The sequence below is a fragment of the Emys orbicularis genome, chromosome 8 (assembly GCF_028017835.1).
Source record: "Emys orbicularis isolate rEmyOrb1 chromosome 8, rEmyOrb1.hap1, whole genome shotgun sequence".
NCBI lineage: Eukaryota > Metazoa > Chordata > Testudines > Emydidae > Emys > Emys orbicularis.
In genome coordinates, this window is record NC_088690.1 from 84,533,447 (window position 1) to 84,558,897 (window position 25,451).

The 25,451-nt window shown below is 45.5% G+C and overlaps 2 protein-coding genes across 3 annotated transcripts in view; both read right to left on the reverse strand.

The window, feature by feature from the left end:
- Positions 1 to 12,800, reverse strand: part of RARS1 (arginyl-tRNA synthetase 1) — a 34,155-nt gene extending 21,355 nt beyond the window's left edge. The window contains exons 1-3 of one of the 2 annotated variants that reach the window (XM_065409174.1): positions 12,677 to 12,800; positions 4,337 to 4,471; positions 3,179 to 3,367 (exon numbers count right to left, since the gene is read on the reverse strand). In XM_065409174.1, coding sequence (XP_065265246.1) covers positions 3,179 to 3,367; positions 4,337 to 4,471; positions 12,677 to 12,721 — 369 coding nt within the window. In that variant the 5' untranslated portion in view covers positions 12,722 to 12,800. Of the gene's footprint in view, positions 1 to 3,178; positions 3,368 to 4,336; positions 4,472 to 6,981; positions 7,068 to 12,676 lie in introns of those variants that run through there. The other variant, XM_065409175.1, reaches the window with a different exon arrangement.
- A 12,275-nt stretch (positions 12,801 to 25,075) lies between these two features.
- Positions 25,076 to 25,451, reverse strand: part of WWC1 (WW and C2 domain containing 1) — a 159,213-nt gene continuing 158,837 nt past the window's right edge. Inside the window, exon 23 of the mRNA XM_065409106.1 lies at positions 25,076 to 25,142. Within this exon, the coding sequence (XP_065265178.1) occupies positions 25,076 to 25,142 (67 nt within the window). The remainder of the gene's footprint in view (positions 25,143 to 25,451) is intronic.

A 25,451-nucleotide genomic window follows, 5' to 3' on the forward strand; every position in this document is an offset into this window, starting at 1 on the left:
TGCAGTCACCCAAGGACCTGTTACTCTAAGAGACAGACAGATCTTTCGGCTGAGGCTGTCATAATATGCTAATGAGATCTAAGGAAGACAACACACATTTGTGAGAGCTGTTTCTACATTGGCAGTTCAAACCAAAAGGTTGCTGTCTAGCACGTATCAATGCTGCCCAGGAGTGAAACCCCATGGGACAGGCAGTTTTCACAGCAGCTGTATATAACAACCCCTGTATGTGTGCCATGGGGAAATAAGCATTTTGCTTATTACAAAAAGGGCTCTGAAATATAGAGATATGATGTTTAATAAATTGATAAGGGATAGCTCAGTGGTTTGAGCATTGGCCTGCTAAACCCAGGGTTGTGAGTTCAATCCTTGAGGAGGCCATTAAGGGATTTGGGGCAAAAATCTGTCTGGGGATTAGTCCTGCTTTGAGCAACCCTGATATTCTATGATTCTTATTAATGAAAAAACTCATAAAACAGAAAAGCTACTTGTGTTGAGAATTATAGTGTGGAAGACGTATGTTTTCAAAGAGATAAAGACATGAACACACTGGAAGTTTGGATACTTTTACAGCTAGACTGAAATTCACTTTCCGTTAGTTCACAATGCACCTAAGTTGCTAATTTCCCCCCACAACCTAATTTTGCTTCTTCATTATAACCCAACCCCTTCCGATGTTTCATTTGCTTCCTGTTTTGTTTTGCTCATCAATACCAAAGTACACTCTGAAAACGCTCTGAAAAAAACATCAAGGAACCCTAATAATATTTTAACCAGGTGTCAAAGAATTTACACACACACACTCACACTCAACAGCAATGCCTGTTATTAAAGTTGCCTAACAATTTCCATTATAACCCCAAGATTTCAGTAGCCTACAACATCGACAAATTAACTTTTCAGGCTGAAATTTTCCATGATTGAGGATATCAAAACTATACAGATTTGGGGGGGAGGGGGGAAGTGGGGGAGCACAGATCAAAGCTTGTCCAAAAGGCAACTCTCTCAGATACTCCAGGGCTTTTGTGACAAGCTGATTTTTATGAGAGAAGTCAGTTTTCTTGATTCTTTGGACAAAAGACTTGGTTCCATTTTTCTTTTCTTTTTATCAGACATTGCTGATCTCATTTGATTTTATCAGAACTGCTTCCTTTTTGCTCAGTTCTGAAATAGCTTTTAAAAATCAGACTGATCTTAAAAATGTGTTATCCAGAAATTATAGAATCCAAACATTCCTCCTTTTGGGAAATGGGAAAAAAAGTAGCTGCAGTAATGAAACACACTCTCAAGAGGCAGCAATCCAGATTTATTCACTCTCTCATTTAAAAACAAATAACATTCCCAGGGCTCACCCCAAACCTACAAATTTGGCTGTAGGTTCACTAAAGAGCTAACCTGGCTCTTACTCAGGTTTTGTTCTTAGCCCAGCTCCTGTCCACAAACAATAACCTGTGATCTGAATTTGGTGGTGCTTTCTACCTGGACTAGCTGGCTTGTCTGGGTGTATAGACTAAAGCCCAAGTACTGCTCTCACTTGGGCTGGTAATTTGCACACTTTCCAGTGAGCAGGAAGGCTGAGCCACTCATTGTCCTCCAACATCTTCCCACAATTCCCCCCATGTACCCAGAAGGATGATTTCTTCCACAATTCACTGGGAAAGGATCAAAGAGCCTTAGTCTACTGCAGCACAAAGAACCCCCAGACGTACCCCAGAAGTCCTAGTGACACAGCTGGGTAGTACAGCCCCAGCAAGGACGGAATAACTGCAGTGTGGCTGCTCACAACCGAGCTAGGCTGACCCTGGTGCCCATCACCTAGGTTAACTCTGCAATGAAGACACACTCTAAAACAACTCCATGCCATGCATTCTTACTTGACATCCTTCTCTCCTTTATTATCCTACATCTCTGACAAAGGATTACTGGCTCTCCCTTCCTGCAGTTTCTTTTTTCATCGCCCACCCTCAACTTTCTTGGACATCACTTTGCTGAACAATGGTTAATATTACTGTTTTCTCACAGGTAGTTTGCAGAGCAAGCGACAGAAAACTATACAGTACGTTTTGCTGCATGTTATCTTTTGTTGGTGGTGTGCAGCTCAGACAATGCATAATTTTGGGGCATACTAAGCCTGACATCATTGATTTATGTTACATTTATTAAATAAGGTGCCAAAAGTACTGCATTTGTGCATGAGACCACATGGCCAAATTACAGCAGAATCCTGTTTATCCGGTCTAATTGGGACAATGATCAAAACTCTGGATAAACTGGAGAATGAGAAAATGTGATGCTGCAGTGCCATCTAGTGGCCACAGGAGAGATCACCTGCTTCTGGCTCTGCCAGTCCTGGTCGTTCTGTAACCGTGGAGAACCAGTAAAGCAGGGATTCTCAAACTTTTGTACTGGTGACCCCTTTCACACAGCAAGCCTCTGAGTGTGACCCCCCCCTTATAAATTAAAAACACTATTTTATATATTTAACACCATTATAAATGCTGGATGCAAAGCAGGGTTTGGGGTGGAGGCTGACAGCTCGCGACCCCCCCAATGTAATAACCTTGCGACCCCCTGAGGGGTCCCAACCCCCAGCTTGAGAACCCCTGCAGTAACGGGAGGGTCAGATAAATGGGGTTCTGCTGTTGTCTGGCTGCAGTTCTACTGTTGTCTAATTAATACAACTAGAACTCATTGTAGTAACACTGTACAACATTGTAGTAAGTGTATGTTTAGGGTGAGGAGAAACAGTGGATTATTTTATGGGAACAAGTGTAAAGCATTTATGGCAATAAAATAATTAAGCCAGAGGTTCGAGTCTCTTTAACTTGCAATTGAAAAGTACCTGAAATGTTTAAAAGAGCAACACATACTCCCTTCAATGCACAAACACTGCCCCTTACCTAGCTACAAAAACCTAGACTTCAGATGTAGTTCAGCTAGCCTTGATGGTCTTCAGAATCCTTTTAGTCTTGCACTATTTATCAAAACAGAAGTCTAAGGGCCTGTTCCTATTGCACCCAAAATTCCCCAAGTTCAATGTCATCATATAAGTGAAGACTGCAGGATCAGACTCTAAAACGTGTCTAATATAGAACCTGATATTGCTTTGGATATATCCTTACAGAGCTTCAGACTCCACAGAAGTCCCATGCACCAAGAATTTTTTTTAAATAGTTACCTTTGTTATGCTCATAGCACTGTTACACTGGTAATCCCCAAATTTGGGCTGCTGACTTGGCGTGACTGCCAGTGGGGGGTTTTCTAAATCCGGATATGCAGCCTTGATGGCATCTCTAAAGATCTCCTGAACACGGCTGTTGATATTAATCATGCTTTTCACTGACTTATTTCTTTCCTCTTGAAGACTCTGAAAGAAAACAATGTCAAAACACTAAGGTCACAACATTCTAGGAGAAGTTACTTCACACTCTCACTCAAAAGCTGCCTGGGGCAAACCAGAGCAGATCAGGCTGGGGCATCTAGGTATTACTGCAATACAAACAACGGAAATGCAAAAGCATTATCACCAAAGAATTTGGCTCTCAGTTTCCACAGTACATAGTCTTTGGATGTGCCCTACAGTTATACATTCTCAAGTAAGCTCTACAAATTTTATTTTAGGAACTTCTTACTGACAATGGTCGGACTTAATACTGCTCCTGTTCCCAATGAAGTCAATGGGAAAAAGACTGGGCCTTTTCATACTGTATGCATTATGGGTCGTTCATGTGATGCATAGGAACTTGCCTGGATCCCTATGCTTTGGCGTGAGTTTCACCTTATACGCATATTTATTAACTAAATATCTCTTCTGAAATATGCCAATTATCTCTGTTGCTTTTACACAGCAATACCTTATTCTCTGTTTTTACTACTTTCTAGATTAAATAGTTTCTCCTGCCATTTTCACTTTAGCCTTCATTCCCAGATTTTTAGTACAGAACCCCCACCCTTTGAACTTAACAGTGTTAATACTTTCACTGGTTCAGGTATAGCAAAGCTTTTCATACTTTTATGTATGTGCCCATTAGCTGACCTCAGTAGGGTCTCAACTCTAACAGGAGTGCCCTACTCCAAGAATGCAGAAGAGATTATAGGGTGTGCTTAACTGACTACAGGCAATTATACCAAAATGTTAGCAAAAAGCCATATTGTCCAAAGAATTGTAAAAGAACAGAGCTCTATGAATATACCATTTACAACTGTGGCACCAGAGTGCAGGGTGAACAAGTTGTTACCTAGTATTAGCTATAACAAAATAAAATCTCTTAGCCTGATGTGAAGGAAAGCATATACCAATATGTACTATATTGCCAATTCCTTTTTCCTCCCTCACCTTTTGAAGAACGTTTAGCCGGTACTTAAGCTTTGCGTTTTCGTCTCGCAATCCTTCCAAACTTGGAGATACTTCCAAGCAGCCAAAGTTCTTCAGTCGATCAATTTCTGCAGCCAAGATCTTGATCTCTTTTTCCTGGTAAGTAAAAATAAAATAATGAATGTCAGCTGCTGTGTTTGCATCTGAGGTAACTCTTGGAGTAGATTGCATCAGAACTTTGATCATTAGCCCATTTCTTTAAAATATAGCCCAAAAGGAAAACATTAACGAAGCTGAACACTGCTATAAAAGAGTAATTAGCAACAATTAGCACAAGTTTCTTTTGACAGACTCTGACACTGATACTAGCATATTGTTAATGAAAATTCAGAGTAATTATAGGTCTTGATCTCCCACACACTTAAACATGAGAGCAACTGTGCTCACTTGGGTAGTCCTATTAGCTTCAAAGACATTACTGGGACTTTACTAGGACTCCTTTCAGGGGTAAGCGTCTGCAGGGTCAGCTCATCATTTTGTTTTTTTAAAAAGATCTAATATTTTTGTAGATGAAAAAAGTACCTTACAAAACCACTACTGCACAAAGGAAAAATAGCCCTTTAACTAAAATCTGAACAATAAGGCTATATTCAGTGCAGTAAGCCATTCTCCTCTGTCAGCTGAGGGCTGGGAGGGCTACAGCTAAAGCTAAGTAGCTCCAAAGTTAGAGCCCCTCCCCCCACACCTTTCTTTTTGAAAAAAAAAAAAAGCAGCACACAGAGACCATTCTGATTTTATTAACAGTCCCCCTCAGGCTGAACGTCTTCACACTCAGTTTCATCAGACCAAATGCAGGGTCACATTTTCCTCTGGGGATAAATCCATATTAGGTAGTACAAGTCCAAGCCTCGAGAAGTTTGAGGTACGTCTACAATGGAATTAGACACCTGAGGCTGGCCTGTGCCAGCTGACTCAGGCATGTGGGGTTCAGGCTAAGGGGCTGTTTCACAGCAGTGTAGACGTTGTGGCTTAGGCAGCAGCCTGAGTTTGGGGACCCTCCCGCCTTGCAGGGTCCTAGAGCCTAGGTGCTGGCCCGAGCCCGAATGTCTACACTGCAATGAAACCACCTCTTCGCCTGAGCCTGCTGTGGGTTGTTAATTGCAGCATAGACATGCCCTTTGACTCACTGATTCCAAGGGGGGAGAGACAATGGTCTCACACACAAGAGAGAGAGCCTTTCAGGGAGTAGATCCATGGGGAACAGTGAAGCCACCTCTGCAGATATCCTCACTCCCATCTGACTGCCTAACCTCTTCTCTCTTGCAGCATAGCTCCTAATACTTCCCCCTTGATAAGGGTAAAACACCCAGAGAATTCCCATCAATAGTAACTTGTGGGTGGCTGATTTCCAAGGAAGCATGCTCCAGAGATTGGTTGCTCCTTAGGTTTTCCCCTCTCCCAGCTCCAGTCAGACCTCCCCTAAAGCCAAAGAGCCTCAACCCTGCAGAGCTAAAGCAAAGGGGCCTCCATGGGAGCCTCTGTTCACCTTTCCACTTGCTTCTCTCTACAGTGCAGAGCAAAGAGGTACATTTAATGGGCAATTTTATCCTACCAAAGTTAAAAGCCATAGAAGCCACTGAGAACAGAAACATTTGCATTGCAATTACACCACAGGCTCAGCTTCATTAATAATCTGTCATGAGACCTCATATTCCTTTTTATTTGTATCAACTGAACAATTTAGGTCTTCAGAACTTTTGGAATTATATTTTCCTAGTATTTCAAGCAGCATCCTCTAAGAATTCCAGTACTGTCTACCTCAAGCAAACCAAAAGCATGAGTCAGGCCACAAAAAACCCCATGAGATTGGTGTAAAAATTAGATTTATTTACAAATAATAAATGTGGGGTTCTTTTTATCTGCTTTCTAAGCGCTTAGGTGAACATGCTTCACATTTTCAAAATTTTCTCTGCAAGCATGAAGGTCAGAAACTTACTGAAGGCTGGGATTCTCATGCAGTCTCTTGAGATTCTAGGGTCTCTAAGAAAAATAACCTAATATCATCATTAGACTCATGATAAAATTGCATTATAGGAATTCCTGTGATCAGGCAGAGAGCAACTATCTTTCCTGAGGTTTCCTTTATACACAGTATTCTACCATTTTAAAACTTTCCATATACAGGTGCTCCCCGATCCAGGTATTTAACTTTTGTTTTTGAAATAAATGCAAGTCAAAGACAAAATAAATCAATGACCAATTTGCTCTAACAGAAAAGAAAAAAGAAAAAACAAACAAACAAACACCCTAACTGGTGGACAGGATATTTCTCACCCTTCCTCTTATTTTTGTACTGTTCCAAACTATTTGCACTTTGATATCATTTGGGAGACACATTTTCAAAGAGCTTCAGACTGAAATACACGTTAAAGATCTTGCAAAATGAATAGAGACAGAGATTTAACCGAATCTTACTATTTTACAATTAAGTTTTTCCATAGAACAACACAAGTTACATCACAAAGAAGTTAATATACCCAGCAGCAGTGTTGTGAACTGAAGTTTAAGCTTCAGAAAAGTCAGTGTGTGTGTTAAGGAAAGCAAACACACACACACTATTCTTAACACTGTAGTATTGCACACAAACTGAAATCTTCATACAATACCTTTTCTGCAGCAACGTCAGCAACAGCTTCAAAGCAGTGCTGTAATAAGTTAGTCGGTCAATGCCACCGAATGATTTTTGAGAAATGAAAATTATCATCCTTATCAAGGAATTTAATTTCACTTTCGAAATGAATGCAATTCATGGCCCAACCCAATGGCCAAACTGCTTTCATTTTTCCAACCGAAAAAATCAATCTAAAGGGCAGGGTCATGCTGAGATATTTGTCGACTGCTGCATGATTATCCTGCACAAAGAAAAATCATGCCCTTCCCCACGAAGGCTTGCCCCCTCCCGCATATCCCCAACAAACATTCACACATTTCCCCATGATTGTACAGAAACAACAGGTTTGCAGCACAAATGTCCCATGCACTCATGTGGCAGTGAGGCTGACCCCATTTCACAGTGATCTGACGTTGAGATGTCAGCCTAGGTTGTCACTTGAAATGTCATTTCCCCCCCTCTCCTTTATAAAGTTTTAGCCAAACCCCTGACATTACTTAACCATAGGGGGAAGCAAGGAGTTTTATTATATGACAGATTCTAAAATATCCCACCTTTCTTTGCTGCCACTGGTGGCCCTCAGTATTTGCTCACCACAAGCTGGTCTGAATGCGGTAGGAAGGTTACTTAGCATAAAGCATCAAGACTTCTTAAAAGCTCCTGCTCAAGTGCAGCCACCAGTTGTAAGGCTCTCCCCGGTGAGTTCTGACCCCAGGGTGAGTTCCATTGAAGAATTGGTAGCCTTGCCTCAGCACACCACAACACAAATGGCAGCAGCAGGAAGAAGGAATTGGCATAGATAAGTAGCTTTGTCTCAGAGGCTAGCCAGGCCCAGTGTGGTTTCTTCCATTGGCCCGTAGAGAGTGTAGTGTCATCCAAACTGGCACCATCCATGATCTGCACTCAAGTAAACTGCCAGCCTAGAAACTGGCCACTTAATAAGGTTCTGTCTGTGTAAAACCACTTCAACTTACTCCTGTTTAGCTACAACTTAAACCGGGTGCCAAGATCAACCTAGCACAAAACTTCACATATTGACTCTTTTGGTATGTCCTGTTGCGATGCAAATCCTGTGATTTACCTAGCCCTCTGGGTAATCACTTGTGAATCCCTAACGGCAGTAATGGGATACTATCAATTCTCTATCTTCCATCTGAAATTCATACCACGAAACCTGGGTGCACAAGTACACTCACGCAAAGGCTTTACAAATCAGCTCTCTTTTATCTGTGACTTCTCTTTCATACTATCTTAGAGCTTGGAAGAGCAAGAGTGGGAGACAGCATTACATGTGTAACCAAGAGAAAGAAAACCAGGAGAGGGAAGGAAAAAGCGCCATCTGTCTCACTGCTGCCGTGATAAGGTAACCTTTCCCCCGGCCTAAACACAACTTGTCAATAGAGGGCCATACCTGATGACCACCTCATGAGAAGCTGTGGTGAATGCATGAAGCCATGCTGCCATCTCCAAAGGCTCTTTGGTCAGCTGTGCTCTAGAAATCTTCCCCTCACCTGTGAATGCAAAATCTAAAGCTTTTTTTTTAAACAAGATTAGTATTGCCCTTAAACTTCCACAGATACCACCAGTGAATGGTGCATTAAAATGGCATGCACGTATTACACTATAAGGATTGCCTTTATTTGTGAGCAGTGGGCTAGCTCCTACTAACACATGCACACTCAATTAAATATGGAATAGCCGGGCGGGGGGAGGTGGGAAGGGAGAAGAGGGGCGAGAGGTGTGTGTCCTTCCTGAATGGTAGAGTCAGATGTTTATCTCCAAGAATTTATTTCAGCTACCAACAGCCAACTACCCTCTTTAACTAGATCAGCAATCAAAACAGTCACGTGGAATCTTTCCCCTAAAACTGAGCAATTCTCTTTTTCTTTGGATCTTTTCCTTTTGTCTAGCTATATACCATTTACACCCTGGTAGTTACTGTAGCACCTGAGCACCTTTGAATTTAACTTATTTTCCTCTCTGCTGCCCTCTCTCCCTCTACCCACCCTATTGTTCCTGTGTTTCTTTCTCCTCCTGTATCTTTGTTTCACTATTTATGCCAAGTCTTGCATGGCCATGCTCCTCATTCCATCTGATGGATGGAAGCATCTCTATCGCCATCCCTGTTTGGTCCAGTGAGCAAGAGATTAAGTGTTTGATTGTTGATGCATATATTGCCACTTTACCACTGCCACAACTCTCTCTTCCCCGTTTGAGTATCCCCGGCCACTCCTCCAATTTCCCTTTGCCTCACCAGTACTGTTGCTCCTTCATATAGCACTTCACTGATAATGATGCTAGAGCAGAATAGCAAAAAGTAACATGAACCATGTTAGTTTGAGGCTGCCATAAGCAGGCAAGGTAGCAATAGCAAAGGCAGGACAAATTCTGACTACTGTTCAGCTGCATGGGGTCAACAGGAATAGGGAACCAAAACAAGAAGTTTCCATGTGTGCGTAGCATGGCAAAATGTTACGAATCATTCCTGGAATCAAACTCCAGCAACACATGCTGCTTTAGGCAGGACCAGAATAAGGCCTGCCTGAACAAGTTAGCCAGAAACCCACCAAAACAAAATAAAAAAGACCAGACTTACAGTTTTGAGGAATATTTGTTTGTAATTTATAGAGCACACTACAGAACCTGGAAGGGCACAAACGTCAGCTATTTATTAACAAACACAAAGGTACACTTATAACAGATCTTGAAGGTAGATTTCAGTTAATAAAAGTCCAAGAAACCCTCTATTCCCAAAGCAGGAAATGGGAACTAAAAAATACCATTCCTGCAGTGATAATACCGTCAAAAATGGGAAGTAATAGCTTAGATCAGACACACTCAGTCGCTAGCTCTGGAGTCAGGTGTGGCTCTTTAGTGCCCACACACAGGGGCGGCTCTATGTATTTTGTCGCCCCAAGCACAGCAGTCAGGCAGCCTTCGGTGGCACGCCTGCGGGAGGTCCGCTGGTAATGAGGATTCGGCGGCATGCCTGCGGGAGGTCCGCCGGTCCCGCGCCTTCAGCGTACCCGCCACCGAATTGCCGCCGAAACCGCGGGACCAGCGGACCTCCCGCAAGCATGCCGCTAAAGGCAGCCTGACTGCTGCCCTCACAGCAACCGGCAGGCCGCCCCCCGCGGCTTGCCACTCCAGGCATGCGCTTGGTGTGCTGGTGCCTGGAGCCGCCCCTGCCCACACAATCAGCTCTCAGGGTATTCCTGGGGCTCTTTGGTGCTTCTTTTGTTCTCCCTGATCTCAAGAAGAATGAGTGGAGTGCTTAGGATGACTGCTACAAACAAAAGCAGCTCATGGACCTACATGGTATTCATCTGACCCCACTTCACAGCCCAGATAGTAGAAAATGTTTTCACCTCTCTAGTAAACTTTGAATCAGAATCTTCTTTATGAGCAATGAAGAAGGCCTGACTGTGGTTGGTGTTTTACCTTTTATGATTTATTTTTTACTTCAGAGATGTCAAAAGTTTTAATGGCAGACCACCTCAGTTTTATTGGAAGACTCATTTGAGGTCTCAGATGTAAGTGGTGGGATTTTTCTGAGACCTCCACGGAAGGGGACAGGCTATTGACTCCTTAAGAGACATAATTTCTTCCAAACATTTAGTTAAGCAGATGTTACTGTCAAACAAAATATAAAAAGATCTTCAAACACTCTTTCCCTTTCAGAAAATCTCTTGATAAGTGTTGTCACAATCCTACTTGGTCTCCACCATCTTCGAGGGTAGACAAATTCTGAATTCTAATGGAGAGAAAGCAGGAAAAAAACTCTTAAAAAACTAAAGGTATGTCTACACTACCCGCCGGATCGGCGGGCAGCGATCGATCCAGCAGGGGTCGATTTATTGCGTCTAGTCTAGATGCAATAAATCAACCCCCAAGTGCTCTCCCGTCGATTCCTGTATGCCACCGCCGCGAGAGGCGCAGGCAGAGTCGATGGGGGAGCAGCAGCAGTCGACTCACCACAGTGAAGACACCGTGGTGAGATCTAAGTACGTTGACTTAAGTAAGTTGCATAACTTAGATCGATTCCCCCCCCCCCCCCCAGTGTAGGCCAGGCCTAAAACTTATTGGCCTTCTGAGCACATCGCAAAGCAGCAAAACAAACCCATTTTTTTCCCCTTTGTAGATTACCTTTTTAAGCCAAAGTCATTATACTACTTAAGAATTGGACAAATAATTTTATTATATGAAAGAGAAGGCTAACTACACACATTTGAGCTTTGATCCTGTAGTCAGATAGGTTTCTGAAGATCCCTTCGCCCATGGTGAGTTGCAATGAGTTGGGCCTAATGTTGCCCTTCTCTAAACTTTGGTGGGCAGCATAGTTCTTTTTTGTGCCTTTATGTCTGATGTCTCCCTCTTCATTTTTTTTCTATTTACCTTCCTCACCCCATCTGCTTGTTTCTCTCCTTGCCTTCCTGTGCATTTTTTTGCCTCTGACCTTTTCTTGCCTTCATTTTAGTGCTCTCTTCAGCAATCATGCTTTATGTACACTTTGCCTGTTGAATACCGACAAGATGTATTATATGTGACTAATCTTTCCTTCTGTAGGTGAAAACCATGTACAGCAATTCTGAGGTGACACAATAGTTAGGTGGCAACCCCTGTAAGAAATGGCAAGGTAAGTACAGTAAAGTGGATCAGGAAGGAGGGCGTTTGTATGCGGCTAACAATGCACAGCAGATCTGTCTCTCAGAGACTTTGACACATATGCTGACATAATTAAGGGCTTTCCTACATACAAATGTTATATTGCTTTAACTAAGCCAGTATAGCTAAAATGGTACAATCCCCCTAGCATGAATGCAGTTATACCAGCAGAACTGCATTCACGTTAGCGGTTGTACCAGTATAACTGTATTAATTTAAAAAAAAAAAAAAAAGCACACCCATACCACATAGTTATACTGATACAAAAACTGTGTGCAGAGAAGACCTTGGAGCACTAACAGAATCCCAGGCTGGTGTGGAATGAAGTTACAGGCTGGCCTCTTGTACAGCAGCATTGTCACAAGAGGAGGCAGTATATTTGGGTATTGGCCCGTTAGCATGCAATTGGTAGGGCTCAGATTGGTAGCCAGCCGGCAGTGGCCCAAGTGTTTTGTACTCAACCCTGCATGTCCCAAAGACACAGTCCCTGCACCCGACGTGCTTACAATCTAAGCAACAGGCAGATGCTCCCAAAGGTGTCACTGCCCCAGTTTGGGAAGATCCCCCTGATTTTTCTACAGTGGCTCAAGGTGGTGAAGTGTCACCATGGCATTGTGGCGCGGTGTGACTTCACCACCAAAGACCCACAGCCAGCGCCACAGTCCCAAGCCAGGCCCCTGTGCCGCCCCCACAGACCCAGTGTCCCCTTGCCCCCGGGCCTCAGAGCACCCTGCCTACCCCGGTGCCAACAGAACCCCCCCGCCGGGTGCCACTGGACCCTCCCGGGCCGCGGAGCAGCCTCCCCATTGGACACGCCCCGCTAGAGCCTCCCACCCACTGATCCCTTGTGCCAGGAGGACCCGTGTCCCTCACCAGCCCCCGGGGACAGGCTGCGGGCGGCGCGGCCGGGCTCGCTCCCTCCCTCCAGCCCAGGACGGAAGTGGGGGTGGGAACCAGAACAGCCCGCAACATGGAGCCACCCGAGCTGGGGCGAGCGTCCCTCTCCCGGGGGAGGCGGGGCTAACCTGCTGCAGGAGCCGAGCGGAATATTGAGCCACGTGAGCCTCCATCCTCACCGGGGCCCCGGCGGCTGGGCAAAGCGGAAGCGGAAACAGCTACGCGCCGGAAGCGGAAGGAACGTGGCGCACGGAGACGGGAACCCTCACGTGGGAGAGAAAGGGAAGGGGCGGCCCCACGGCTCGGTCCGACCCTGAGGCAGAGCCAGCTTTGCGCACACGGAGCCGGGCCTGAGTTTAGTGCGTGTCCCACTGCGCTGCTCCCAGGAGAGCGTGACCCGCCCCGCCGGGCAGGGGGCGGCTGGGGTTACCCCCGGGCTGGAGGAGAGGCCGCCCTCCTTCGCCAGAGGGCAGGGCGGGTGAAGGCGCTGGGCTGCCGACAGCATGTAACCGTGACCCACGTGCGCACAGGCACAGCGGTGGTTTGGCAGCTCAGTGGAGGATCTGAGCGTGTAACCAGCTGCGCGGTGGGCACTGAACGGTCGCCACAGGCGGAGGGCAGCAGTTAGTGTCCTTCCGCCAGAGCCTGCCCCTCTTTACTAAAGATTGCCTGGATGCCTGCCTAGTGTGGAGCTGTTTGGAAATAGAGGCTCTCCCTGTTTTAAGAACATAAGAACATAAGAAAGGCCGTACTGGGTCAGACCAAAGGTCCATCTAGCCCAGTATCTGTCTACCGACAGTGGCCAATGCCAGGTGCCCCAGAGGGAGTTAACCTAACAGGCAATGATCAAGTGATCTCCTGCCATCCATCTCCATCCTCTGACGAACAGAGGCTAGGGACACCATTCTTACCCATCGTGGCTAATAGCCATTTATGGACTTAGCCACCATGAATTTATCCAGTCCCCTTTTAAACATTGTTATAGTCCTAGCCTTCACAACCTCCTCAGGTAAGGAGTTCCACAAGTTGACTGTGCGCTGCGTGAAGAAGAACTTCCTTTTATTTGTTTTAAACCTGCTGCCTATTAATTTCTTTTGGTGACCCCTAGTTCTTGTATTATGGGAATAAGTAAATAACTTTTCCTTATCCACTTTCTCAATATCACTCATGATTTTATATACCTCTATCATGTCCCCCCTTAGTCTTCTCTTTTCCAAACTGAAGAGTCCTAGCCTCTTTAATCTTTCCTCATATGGGACCCTCTCTAAACCCTTAATCATTTTAGTTGCTCTTTTCTGAACCTTTTCTAGTGCTAGAATATCTTTTTTGAGGTGAGGAGACCACATCTGTACACAGTATTCGAGATGTGGGCGAACCATGGATTTATATAAGGGCAATAATATATTCTCAGTCTTATTCTCTATCCCCTTTTTAATGATTCCTAACATCCTGTTTGCTTTTTTGACCGCCTCTGCACACTGCGTGGACATCTTTAGAGAACTATCCACGATGACGCCAAGATCTTTTTCCTGACTCGTTGTAGCTAAATTAGCCCCCATCATGTTGTATGTATAGTTGGGGTTATTTTTTCCAATGTGCATTACTTTACATTTATCCACATTAAATTTCATTTGCCATTTTGTTGCCCAATCACTTAGTTTTGTGAGATCTTTTTGAAGTTCTTCACAATCTGCTTTGGTCTTAACTATCTTGAGTAGTTTAGTATCATCTGCAAACTGTTTTCCATGGGGTGCGCTTTGATTTTAAAAAGGCCCAGAGTAAATGAGTCCCAGGATTTTAGAGGCATGGCGGGTGAGGAAATATATTTTATTGGACCAACTTCTGTTGGTGAGAGAGAGGTGCTTTTTAGCTACACAGAGCTCTTCCTGGGGCTTGAAGAAGAGATCTATGTAGGTGCAAAGTTTGTCTTTCTCACCAACAGAAGTTGGTTCAATAAAAGATATTTCCTCACAGGCCTTGTCACGTTGAGTCCAGGCAGGTGATCACCAGGAGCTGTGAATGCAGTGCCAGTCACCACCCTCCTTCCTTGGAGAAACGACTCATTCAACTGAATGTGCTGTGCTGTCATGTAGTGAGCATAAATAAACTGATATGGTATAGGGGAGATAAATTGGGTGGGTGAGATGGGATGAGCTGCTACAGCAGAGTCAAGGAGGAAGCATTTACAGAGCAGAGGGGAATTTATGTCATTGGGAGGCTGCAGCTGGAGAAACATGATTACTGCCATGCCATTACAAGAATTCCCCCGAGTTCCAAGTTTAGGAGAGCAGCCCTGCTCAGTACAGCAATAGTCCACATACAGTGTGTAGTGTTACTTCCCTTATTCCCATAACTGCTTTAATACGACATGCTTATTGATGCTTCAGCATTGAAGCGCCACTGCACAGCACCATTCTCCAGGCCCACCCATGGTAATGGCAAGGGGCGTGATGGATATTTGGTTGCACGAAACAATAAGATTTTTGTCCCCATACCATAGGTAAGAGTATAAGGCAATGGCACTGAATATTGTTACTATACTGCTACAGGCAGTGGTAGTTTTAGCTGACATCTCAGTGCTGAGAGTAATAAAGGTATAGAGAACACAGCTGCTGCTAGCACCATGAAGCCACCTGAGCCCATATACCACTAATGTTTACTGCATTGGTGTCAGCCAGTCTTACCAGGGAGTGGCATGGGATAGTGTCCTACCACAAAGGAAGAAATAAGGCAGCCATCCCTAGAAACCTTTGGAAGAAGATTGCAGAGTATCTCTCTGAAATTTCATTGAGGTTACAAAAGACATCCCTATGTGCATAAATAAGATGTTCTACATAGCCCTCCCTCACACACACCCAGCCTAACCCAACAGCAGAATGAAAAATAGATGCCAACTCTACCTCTATGTGTTGTACTTATACCTCTTCTCATACAAGTAAAACAGTGAGAAGTCAATATCTGTGTTTGTTAACTGGGGGATGGTCTAGGCCTGGGGTCGGCAACCATTCAGAAGTGGTGTGCCAAGTCTTCATTTATTCACGCTAATTTAAGGTTTCGCGTGCCAGTAATACATTTTAACCTTTTTAGAAGGTCTCTTTCTATAAGTCTATAATATATAACGCAACTATTGTTGTATGTAAAGTAAATAAGGTTTCAAAATGTTTAAGAAGCTTCATTTAAAATTAAATTAAAATGCAGAGCCCCCTGGACCGGGCAGTGTGAGTGCCACTAAAGATCAGCTCGCGTGCCGCCTTCGGCACGTGTGCCATAGGTTGCCTACCCCTGGGCTAGGCGCTATCTTTTAAACCCTGTAAGGAAGAATGCATGCACACACTTATCCAGGGTCCCTTTCCCTTCTTTGGGCTCATCTGTGCTTGTCTGCTGGGACTGGTTAGATCAGTGGTCCCCAAACTACAGGACACACTGTCTCAGGAGGTCACGGAGGAATGTTCAGGGGGATGCGGTAGGGCCGGGGCCAGCAGCCACAGGGGGTAGGTAGGGAGGGCCACCCAGCTTTGCTCCGGCCCCAGCCGAGGCCCGGCTCCTGGCCATGGCTCCACTCCCGGTTGCGACCCCAGCCGTAGCTCCAGCCCCAATCTCAGTTCCTGGGAGGAGGGGGGAACACAGACAGATTACATTATGGTAAGGGGGAGCCATGACAATCAAAAGTTTGGAGACCACTGGGCTAGACAGAGATGGAGTCTTGAACAGGTCCGAGCTTGAACCCCCTGCTGCATCTTCCCTTTCCTCTTCTTCCACCTCACTGCTCATGGCAGGGGTCTCTGCTCCAAAGGTAGAAACCAGGGGTCTCAAACTCAATTTACCTTAGGGCCGTCTTCAAATCCTCCCAACGGGCCAATGTCGTCACTGAAGATGGTGTTCACACCACTTCCCCAGCCTGTTTCCCACCCTTTTCCCTTGCTCCCTTGGCCTCATGCTGCCCCGGCTGACTGCCCAGCGATTAGTGACGTTGCCTCCATGGCTGACTCTGCCCAGCAACTAGTGATGATATCTCTGTCCCTCTCCCCACAGCCAATGGTAGCTGCGGGGGGGGGGGGGGGGGTGGCACCTGTAGCAGACAACCGGCAGCGTGGCTGCATGGTCTCTCCTAGGGTGACCAGAGAGCAAGTGTGAAAAATCGGGACGGGGTGGGGGTAATAGAAGCCTATATAAGAAAAAGACCCAAAAATCGGGACTGTCCCTATAAAATCGGGACATCTGTTCACCCTAGTCTCTTCTTCGCGGCTCCATCAAGCTGCCTGAAGTGAATGACACATTGTGGAGTGCAACCCCTGGGAGGGTCCCACCGTCTCAGGAGCAGCAGGATGGAGCAACATTGGGGGGAGGGGCATGTAAATCTTCTGCCCCCTCCCCCAGCCGGCAGCCATAAGGGCTGGATGAAAGAACTTCTTTAAAAGTTTCTGCGAGCCGCAGTGGGGAGGTTCTTGGGCCGCAGATGGCCCGCGGGCTGGGATTTTGAGACCCCTGCTCTTAGGGTGACCAGACAGCAAATGTGAAAAATCAGGATGGGGTGGGAGGTAATAGGAGCCTATATAAGAAAAAGACCCCAAAATCGGGACTGTCCCTATAAAATCGGGACATCTGGTCACCCTACCTGGTATAAACAGTTGTCTACAGGGTGTTGGTTGGAGCTCCGCCAAGTATGGCATGCAGCTTGTTGTAAAAGCAGCAGGGCTGCAGGCTCAGTGATAGATCTATTGTTCCCCTCCCCGGCCTTGTGGCATGCATGGCGAAGTTCCTTCGCTTTTCATGTGGCACTGCTGCTGATCCCTGTTGTACCCCTTTGCCTGTATCCCCTATGCAATTTTGTTCACATTTCTACAGCTGGTGTGTAGTTGTGCTTGCACAGCCTATTCTCCCCACAGGCCCAGGAGATCCAATGCCTCCTGTCTGCTCCAGGCAGGAACATGTCTAATGCATGGAGCTGGCATGGTCTGGTGGGCAGTTTCACACAGCTAGGCTGAGCTCCTAGGCATACTTGCCAAGTTGGGGAGTCAGAAAAAGGCATTTCAGAACACATGGAGGACTTTAAGGTGGGGTTGGCTTCTGGTCTCTGTGGCCCATGGGCAGAGGTGAAAGTAAGCCGGTATGGTCTGGCAGCCGGGCTCGGGTGGTGATTTAAAGGGCCCAGGGCTCCAGCCGCTGCGGGGAGCCCCGGCATAGGTGCCGACTCCATGGGTGCTCCAGGGCTGGAGCACCCACAGGCAGGGCCGGTGCTACCATTAAGGCGAACAAGGCGGTTTTCTAGGGCACCAAGATTTGGGGGCGCCAAAAAGCGGTGCTCCCAATTTCCCCCCCACGGCAGCTCCCCACTCCCCCGGCCCGGGGAGCCTGCCGCAGCTCCCCACTCCAGCTCACCTCCGCTACGCCCCCTCCCCCAGCACGCCATCGCTTCTCCACTTCTCCCGCCTCCCAGGCTTGCAGCGCCAATCAGCTGTTTGGCGCCGCAAGCCTGGGAGGGGAGGAGAATTAGAGTGGGGGTGGCGGGAAGAATTAGAGCGGGGAGGAGGAGGAACAGAGGTGAGCTGGGGTGGGGAGCTGCCGCACGGCTCCCCGGGCCGGGGGGGAACTGCCGCGGGGGGGGGCGTCTCAGGGCGGAGGGGGGGGGGGCGCCTAGGGCGCAAAACTTCCTTGCACCGGCCCTGCCCACGGGGAAAAATTGGTGGGTGCTCTGCACCCACCGGCACCTCCCCATCCCAACCCAGCTCACCTCCACCTCTACCTCCTCCCCTGAGCGCGCTGCCGTGTCCTGCTTCTCCCCCCTCTCTCCCAGCGCTTGCGCCGCGCAACAGCTGTTTTGCGCAGCAAGCCCTGGGAGGAAGGGGGGAGGAGGAACGTGGCGCGCTCGGGGAAGAGGCTGGGCCGGGGCGGGGTCTAATAGGGGCAGGGAGGGGGCAGAGTCAGGGGCGGGGGGGGGCGCGACCACCCACTGGCGCCAATGAAAGTTGGCGCCTGTGAGCCCCGGCCCTTTAAAGCACCGCCCAAGCCCTGCCACCGATACCCCGGGGCTCAGGTAGCGGGGCTCAGGCGGTGATTTAAAGGGCCTGGGGTTCCCCGCCGACAGAGCCACGGGCCCTTTAAATTGCCACCCGAGCCCAGCTGCCGGAGCCCCAGGGTAGCGGCGACAGGGCTCCGTCTGCAATTTAAAGGGCCTGGAGCTCTGCTGCGGTAGCGGCAGCCAGAGCCCTGGGCCCTTTAAATTGCTCCTGAGCCCCAGGGCTCCCAGCCGCCTCTGCAGTTGGTAGCTCTGGGGGTGATTTAAAGGCTCAGGACTCTGGTGTAACAGTAAAAGACGGTTACTTACCTTCTGTAACTGTTGTTCTTCGAGATGTGTTGTTCACGTCCATTCCACATTAGGTGTACGCGCGCCGCGTGCACGAACGTCGGAAACTTTTTCCCTCAGCGGCTCCCGTCGGGCCCGCAGGGTCTCCCTTCCCGCCAGAGCGGCGCCCCGCCCTAGCGTATATATATCCCTGCCGGCCCGGCCCAACCCTCCCTCAGTTCCTTCTTGCCGGTGACTCCGACAGAGGGGAAGGAGGGTGGGAAGTGTAATGGACGTGAACAACACATCTCGAAGAACAACAGTTACAGAAGGTAAGTAACCGTCTTTTCTTCTTCGAGTGCTTGTTCACGTCCATTCCACATTAGGTGACTCACAAGCTTACCATTGGAGGAGGGTAGGAGTCAAGGAATAACTGATTGAAGCACCGCCCTGCCGACCATCGCGTCATCTCTGGTTTGATGGTGGATCGCGTAGTGGGCTGTGAAGGTATGAACCGATGACCAGGTGGCTGCCTTGCAGATCTCCTGGAGCGGGACCTGCGCCAAGAAGGCCGTCGAGGACGCTTGGGCCCTAGTAGAGTGAGCCCTGATCTGAGGTGCAGGCATGTTGGCGAGCTCATAGCACGTGCGTATGCAAAGCACGATCCACGCCGACAGGCGTTGCGTCGAAATAGGCTGGCCCTTCATTCGTTCCGCAATGGCCACAAACAGTTGAGTCGATTTGCGGAAAGGCCTGGTACGGTCTAGATAGAAAGCCAACGCCCGCCGAACATCGAGGGTATGCAGGCTACGATGGCTTGGGTCCGTATGGGGCTTGGGGAAGAACACCGGCAAACAGATGTCCTGCCCCATGTGAAAACTCGTGACCACTTTAGGGAGGAATTTAGGGTGAGGTCTAAGCTGCACCTTATCCTTATGAAAGACAGTATACGGAGGTTCTGAGGTGAGGGCCCTCAGCTCCGATACCCTCCTAGCCGAGGTGACGGCCACGAGAAACGCGACCTTCCATGAAAGGTGCATGAGGGAGCAAGAGGCCAGGGGCTCAAAGGGCGGCCCCATGAGCTTAGTGAGGACCAGATTGAGGTCCCATGGGGGTATAGGTGGGCGTGAGTAGGGGAACATCCTCTCCAGCCCCTCGAGGAATCGGACTACAGTGGGGTTGGAGAACACGGACATCCCCGATTCCCCCGGGTGAAACGCCGATATGGCGGCTAGATGCACCTTAATAGAAGCGGGGGCGAGGCCTTGACGCTTGAGGTGCAGCAAGTAGTCCAGAATCAGTGGTATCGAGGCCTGCAAGGGCTGGATGTGCTGAGGCCCACACCATAGGGAGAAGCGTTTCCACTTGGCAAGGTAGGTCGCCCTTGTGGAGGGTTTCCTACTACCAAGGAGGATTTTCTGGACCTCCTGTTAACGAACTGATAACTATCACTAATCACTATGCTAAGGGACACTCTCAGACGAGAGATAGAGTTGTTCCAACGTCGCCACGGGCGGTAAGAAGGAACTGAGGGAGGGTCGGGCCGGCAGGGATATATATATGCTAGGGCGGGGCGCCGCTCTGGCGGGAAGGGAGACCCTGCGGGCCCGACGGGAGCCGCTGAGGGAAAAAGTTTCCGACGTTCGTGCACGCGGCGCGCGTACACCTAATGTGGAATAGACGTGAACAAGCACTCGAAGAAGAAGTCCTTTAACTTACTTTCACCCCTGCCCATGGGCATTGGAGTTTACATTTTTGACAAGAGCGGTCACTGTCACAAGGAATGGGGCATTGTGGGACAGCTGTTGGATGACTGTTAGGTTCAACACAGGTCATGCAGTGTCCATACTTGCACTGCATCAACCTCAATAGCTTGACCATGGCTCAATGCTGTTCAGAAAGGTGATTTTACTGTGTTGCTGCAGTGGGGCACTTGTGTCGGCCGAGAACAAATTTGAGTGTAGACACATGCACAAGTAGGCCAATGCAAGGCAATTTACATCGACTTACCTTTGCTGTGTAAACCAGGCCTAAGTTTTTTTCAAGCTTGTTACTTCCAGGCCAGCTGATACTAAAATAATGTGATTACAACTCAGCCATCTTTAAGGTCATTCATGAAATCTGTTTCTCCATGGATTCTACATATAATTCACTGTTCACTTCAGTACTTCTTATATACTAGTTAGAAACTGCTATTCAAGGGGTTCCAACATGTCTAATTTTCAAATTCAAAATATAGCTAGAGATGGCAAAGACCTTGTATTGCTGAATCCATCTCCCTACAAGTGCTGGATTGCTGTTTTCTACTAAAACAGACTCGAAGGAGACAAGGTAGAGATCTAAAATTTAAACTTTTGTTTAGCTAGCATAGTTAAGAGGGGATGTATCAAAGACTCTAACATTTCAGCTGTTGGCATTTTAAGAATACAATAATTACAAAATAGTTACATTGCAATTATTGAGTAACCACACTGTGTTTGTTTTCAATATGTAATTACCATTAAATCAGATAGCCAGAAGGTTGTTTATATTACTGATTTACATATTCCCCCTTTGCGGAGTTCATCAATATATGTACTATTGGAAGGCATGTATATTAACTACATTGTATTTTTACTAATTGTTCTAAATCATAACTGGGAAGGTCACTATATGTGAATCAGTGTTGAGTACAGAGGTATCAAAAGGTATTACAGTACTCATATTACAAAGTGACCCTTTTTATTCCACCACTTTCTTAACTCCAGTCAGTTTTGAAGGTCACACCAAAAATCAATGCATAAATTGCTATACATGGTCTAACTACCACCGGTCACTACAAGTAAAACATATCAAATCCCTATACAAAGTTCATTCTTTCTACATATCACTGCATTATCAAGCAGTGGGAGTCTTTTAAGATCCTCCTGTCAAGAGACTTCAATGAAGAATGCTGTGTCAATTGAGAGCTTTATTAAGCGGGTTGACTCTGCCTAACTAACACATCTAATCTAGCTTTAAGATTTGTCTATAGTTCTCAACACTGTAGTATTAAGTACATGAACCACTGAGGACATAGGTGCCGACTCCGTGGGTGCTCCAGGGCTGAAGCACCCACGGGGAAAAATTGGTGGGTGCTCTGCACCCACCGGCAGCTCCCCGCCCCGCCCCCCCCCCCAGCTTACCTCCGCTCCGCCCTGCTTCTCCCCCCTCCCTCCCAGCACTTGGCGCAGCGAAACAGCTGTTGGCGCCTGTGACTGGGGATACCGATTTTAAATTAAAGCTACAGGGTTGAGCTGAATAAGACTGTTAAACTGAGCACTTCCGAGGTTTGGAATGCATCTGGCATACTTTGGAAGCTAAATACAATTGTAAGATATCTATGACCTAATGAACAAGCCGCTGTCCAGGTCCAATTCCCACTGAGCAGGTCCACCAGTCGTATTTTTCTTCAAAGGATTCCTCACTCTTGTATCCCACTGTGAGGAGATGTACAGATTCCACTGAGTGTTTGGCAGAGAGAGTATTAAAACCCTGTGTCCAGAAGTCTATGGGGAACTATGCCCAGACATCCAGGGCCACTGTTGTTGTTTCCTCTAACATATAAGATTTATATGTTAAGTGTCCACATGAAAGTCTATCTCCTACTTTACATTATAGTTAAATACAATTTCTTAGGAGTAATCTTTTTAAAAGACTTGGTGCAAGTTTATTTTATTATGACCACTTAAAGTTAGTTCAGAAACATCCCCTATTCCCACCCCAAACATACAAGTGTGTAGACCAACTATGTAATTTTGTAATATTTTTAATTACCATTAATTCTGACAAAACCATTACAGTATACATAGGATAACAATGTATAGTTGTTGCCTATTAAAATGTTTCATACATAGAAAAATAGTATATACATCAAGAGACCTGCATTTTAAAAGTATTTGTCAGCTTTAATGGACAGAGACTAATGTAATTTAGTCTTTATTCTGGACTTAATTGCATTCTCTCCCCAAATCCACCCCACCATAGTAGAGTCATTACTATAAAGGTGGTTTGCAAAGGTTAGAAGTTTTTGAGAAAATAAAAAATTAGCACAATAAAAACCATTCAAATCAGCATTTTCAAGTTAAATTACCCAAATATTATATAACAAAGCAGCTAGTAGTTTGATAAAACTTAGCTATCAATTACAGTAATTCTGGACAAAGTAGTCACATCTCTTTTTCATAATTTTCTAGAGTACGGCAATATGGTAGATGTTTTTTAAAGCAGCATTATTCAAGTACTCAATACTAGGTAATTTACTACAAAATTATAAGATTTTAAGATCTTTTTGATTTTAGCAGCAATACACCAAGTTTCATAGTTTATTTTTACTGACTGGAAATCCATTATTTGACATAATATAATCTTTTACAAACAGCCAATAACAAATCTGAGAAGTGAAATGCATTGTATTGACCTGGCGGAGGGCCTGATATAACTCCCATTAAAATTAATGGAAAGACTCCATTGAATTTAATGGGACTGTGATCAGGCCCTAAAATTATCAGGTTTTTTTCCCCCCACTCCTACAAAACAGTGCAACTTGTACAGCTAAAAAATTGAATTGGATTCTTGGTAGTACAACACTGGGTCAAATTCAGCACTGGGATGCAGCTCTATGACTTCAGCAGAGTTACACCTTCTCACACAGGGGCTAACATATACATATTAGTATGTAGTGCCCTCAATCTGCAGAGAGTCTTATTTACTTAGAACAGTCCATTTTTGTAGAACAGAGGGTGTAAATTTACTCACTTAAGTCTTTTTTGTATCATATAAAACTGCCAGTGTTCTATTCTGTGGAGCGCCTGTTCAGTCACCAAAAGCTCCAAACAAATTAATGATCCAAAGGAATGCATACAATTAAACTTCGTGAGAGGGAGTTCAATCTATGGGAGTGCAGAAAAAATAAATAGTATCTCTAATACTATAGAAAGCATAATCTCTTGATACGCTGGATCCAAACTTGCCATTTGAATGCTCCAATTGGCACTGGGGATTAAAATAGACTGAGCAGTTCAGCTCTTACTAAACACCCGTATGTGGATTGAACACTCACACCTGAAAGCTGGGCTCAGAGTCACACAAGCATTAAAGACTAAACTGTCTGCAAAGATGAATTAGTGACAAAGCTGTCAAGTATATCATGCAAATCAATTTGGGATGTGCTAGAAAAGATGGGATGATTAAACACTGGTGCTTTCACATGTTTGCTTTGTATATTTGTATACATATATTAGTTGCTTTTTCTGCATTATTATTATTATTTTAAACTGTAGAAAAATAAGTAATAAAATATTCCTTAAGCAACTGTAGGGACTTCTCTTTATATGTAAGGACAAAAATCTTTAAAAGCACCTGAATGACTTTGGAGCCTAAGTCCCACTGAGTTACTTGCTAAAAAATACTCTGAAAATAGAGTTTAAAAATGGTAGAATAGCTATCCCAGGTTAGTGGATTAGAAAAGGAATGAGTTAGCTGTGCCCCACTTGATGGGAATAGTTGTATTAAAAAAACAAAAAAGAGAAAAAAGGTAAATTCATCCAGAAAGCTCACTTTATTAAAAAAAAACTAAAATTGACTTATGTTCCATGTAGCCCTCCTCCTACAGCAGTGGTTTCAATGGGCTTTTGGACTTGTTAACAAACAGATCCATTATAAACATGAGCTGAAAACACAAATCTCAAAAAAGTGCAAGTATTTCAACTCCACACCCATTTTTATGACCTAGCAGGAAATGCAAACACTTCACAGCTCAGAGTATTCGTTCACAGCACTTTAGAATCAAAAAAATGGTTCCCTGCATTCTCTATATTGTACAAAATATTAACTAGGAAGAGTTTGATGTGTTATAGCCATAGAACATAGCAGTGAGGTTCCTTCAGATTTATTTTATTGCAGTAAAACCTCTAAAAGGTAGAGCTGTACAAAATAAGTCTAAATAGAATATTATTTAAAAACAGCACTTCAGGCTGCATTTGTTCTTATTTCAAAATTCTTTCCCAAAAATACATTCCTAAATATACGAACTATACAATCTTGTCACTTTAATGCTGGTTTTTCTAATGATAGAACAAAACTAAAAAAGTCTTTAGACATTAAAAAACCGACAAAAGCTCTAATGTACAAATGACTTGGTACCTTCATAATACCACATAAATAACTTCAGCAAAACCAAACTGTATTTATGGAATGGTCAGGGAAAACAAATACTTTATGGTGATCAAACATCATCTGCAGAGAGGGTTGGAATGTTTATCCTCGGTCGTGTGAAAAATGCCATCTTCTCTCTAAAAAGAAGACCACCATCAGTTGTTAATATAATAAAGAATCCACCAGAGAATTGGACATTCTAAAGATGAACGACTACCCAGGCGAAAGACTGCCCAGGCAACTAATACACAAAAATAAAAGCCCCATGCTTCACCACACACAAAACACGCCTCTTATTTACATTTCAGAGACAGGCATTGTAAGTGGTTACAGTAAAACTAACAAAACTGTACTTGTTACAAAAAAGTGTCACTTTGCAACTATCATACCATTTTAGGTCTCATAAATGTGTTACAATAAGACAGCCATAGGTAATTCATTTATTA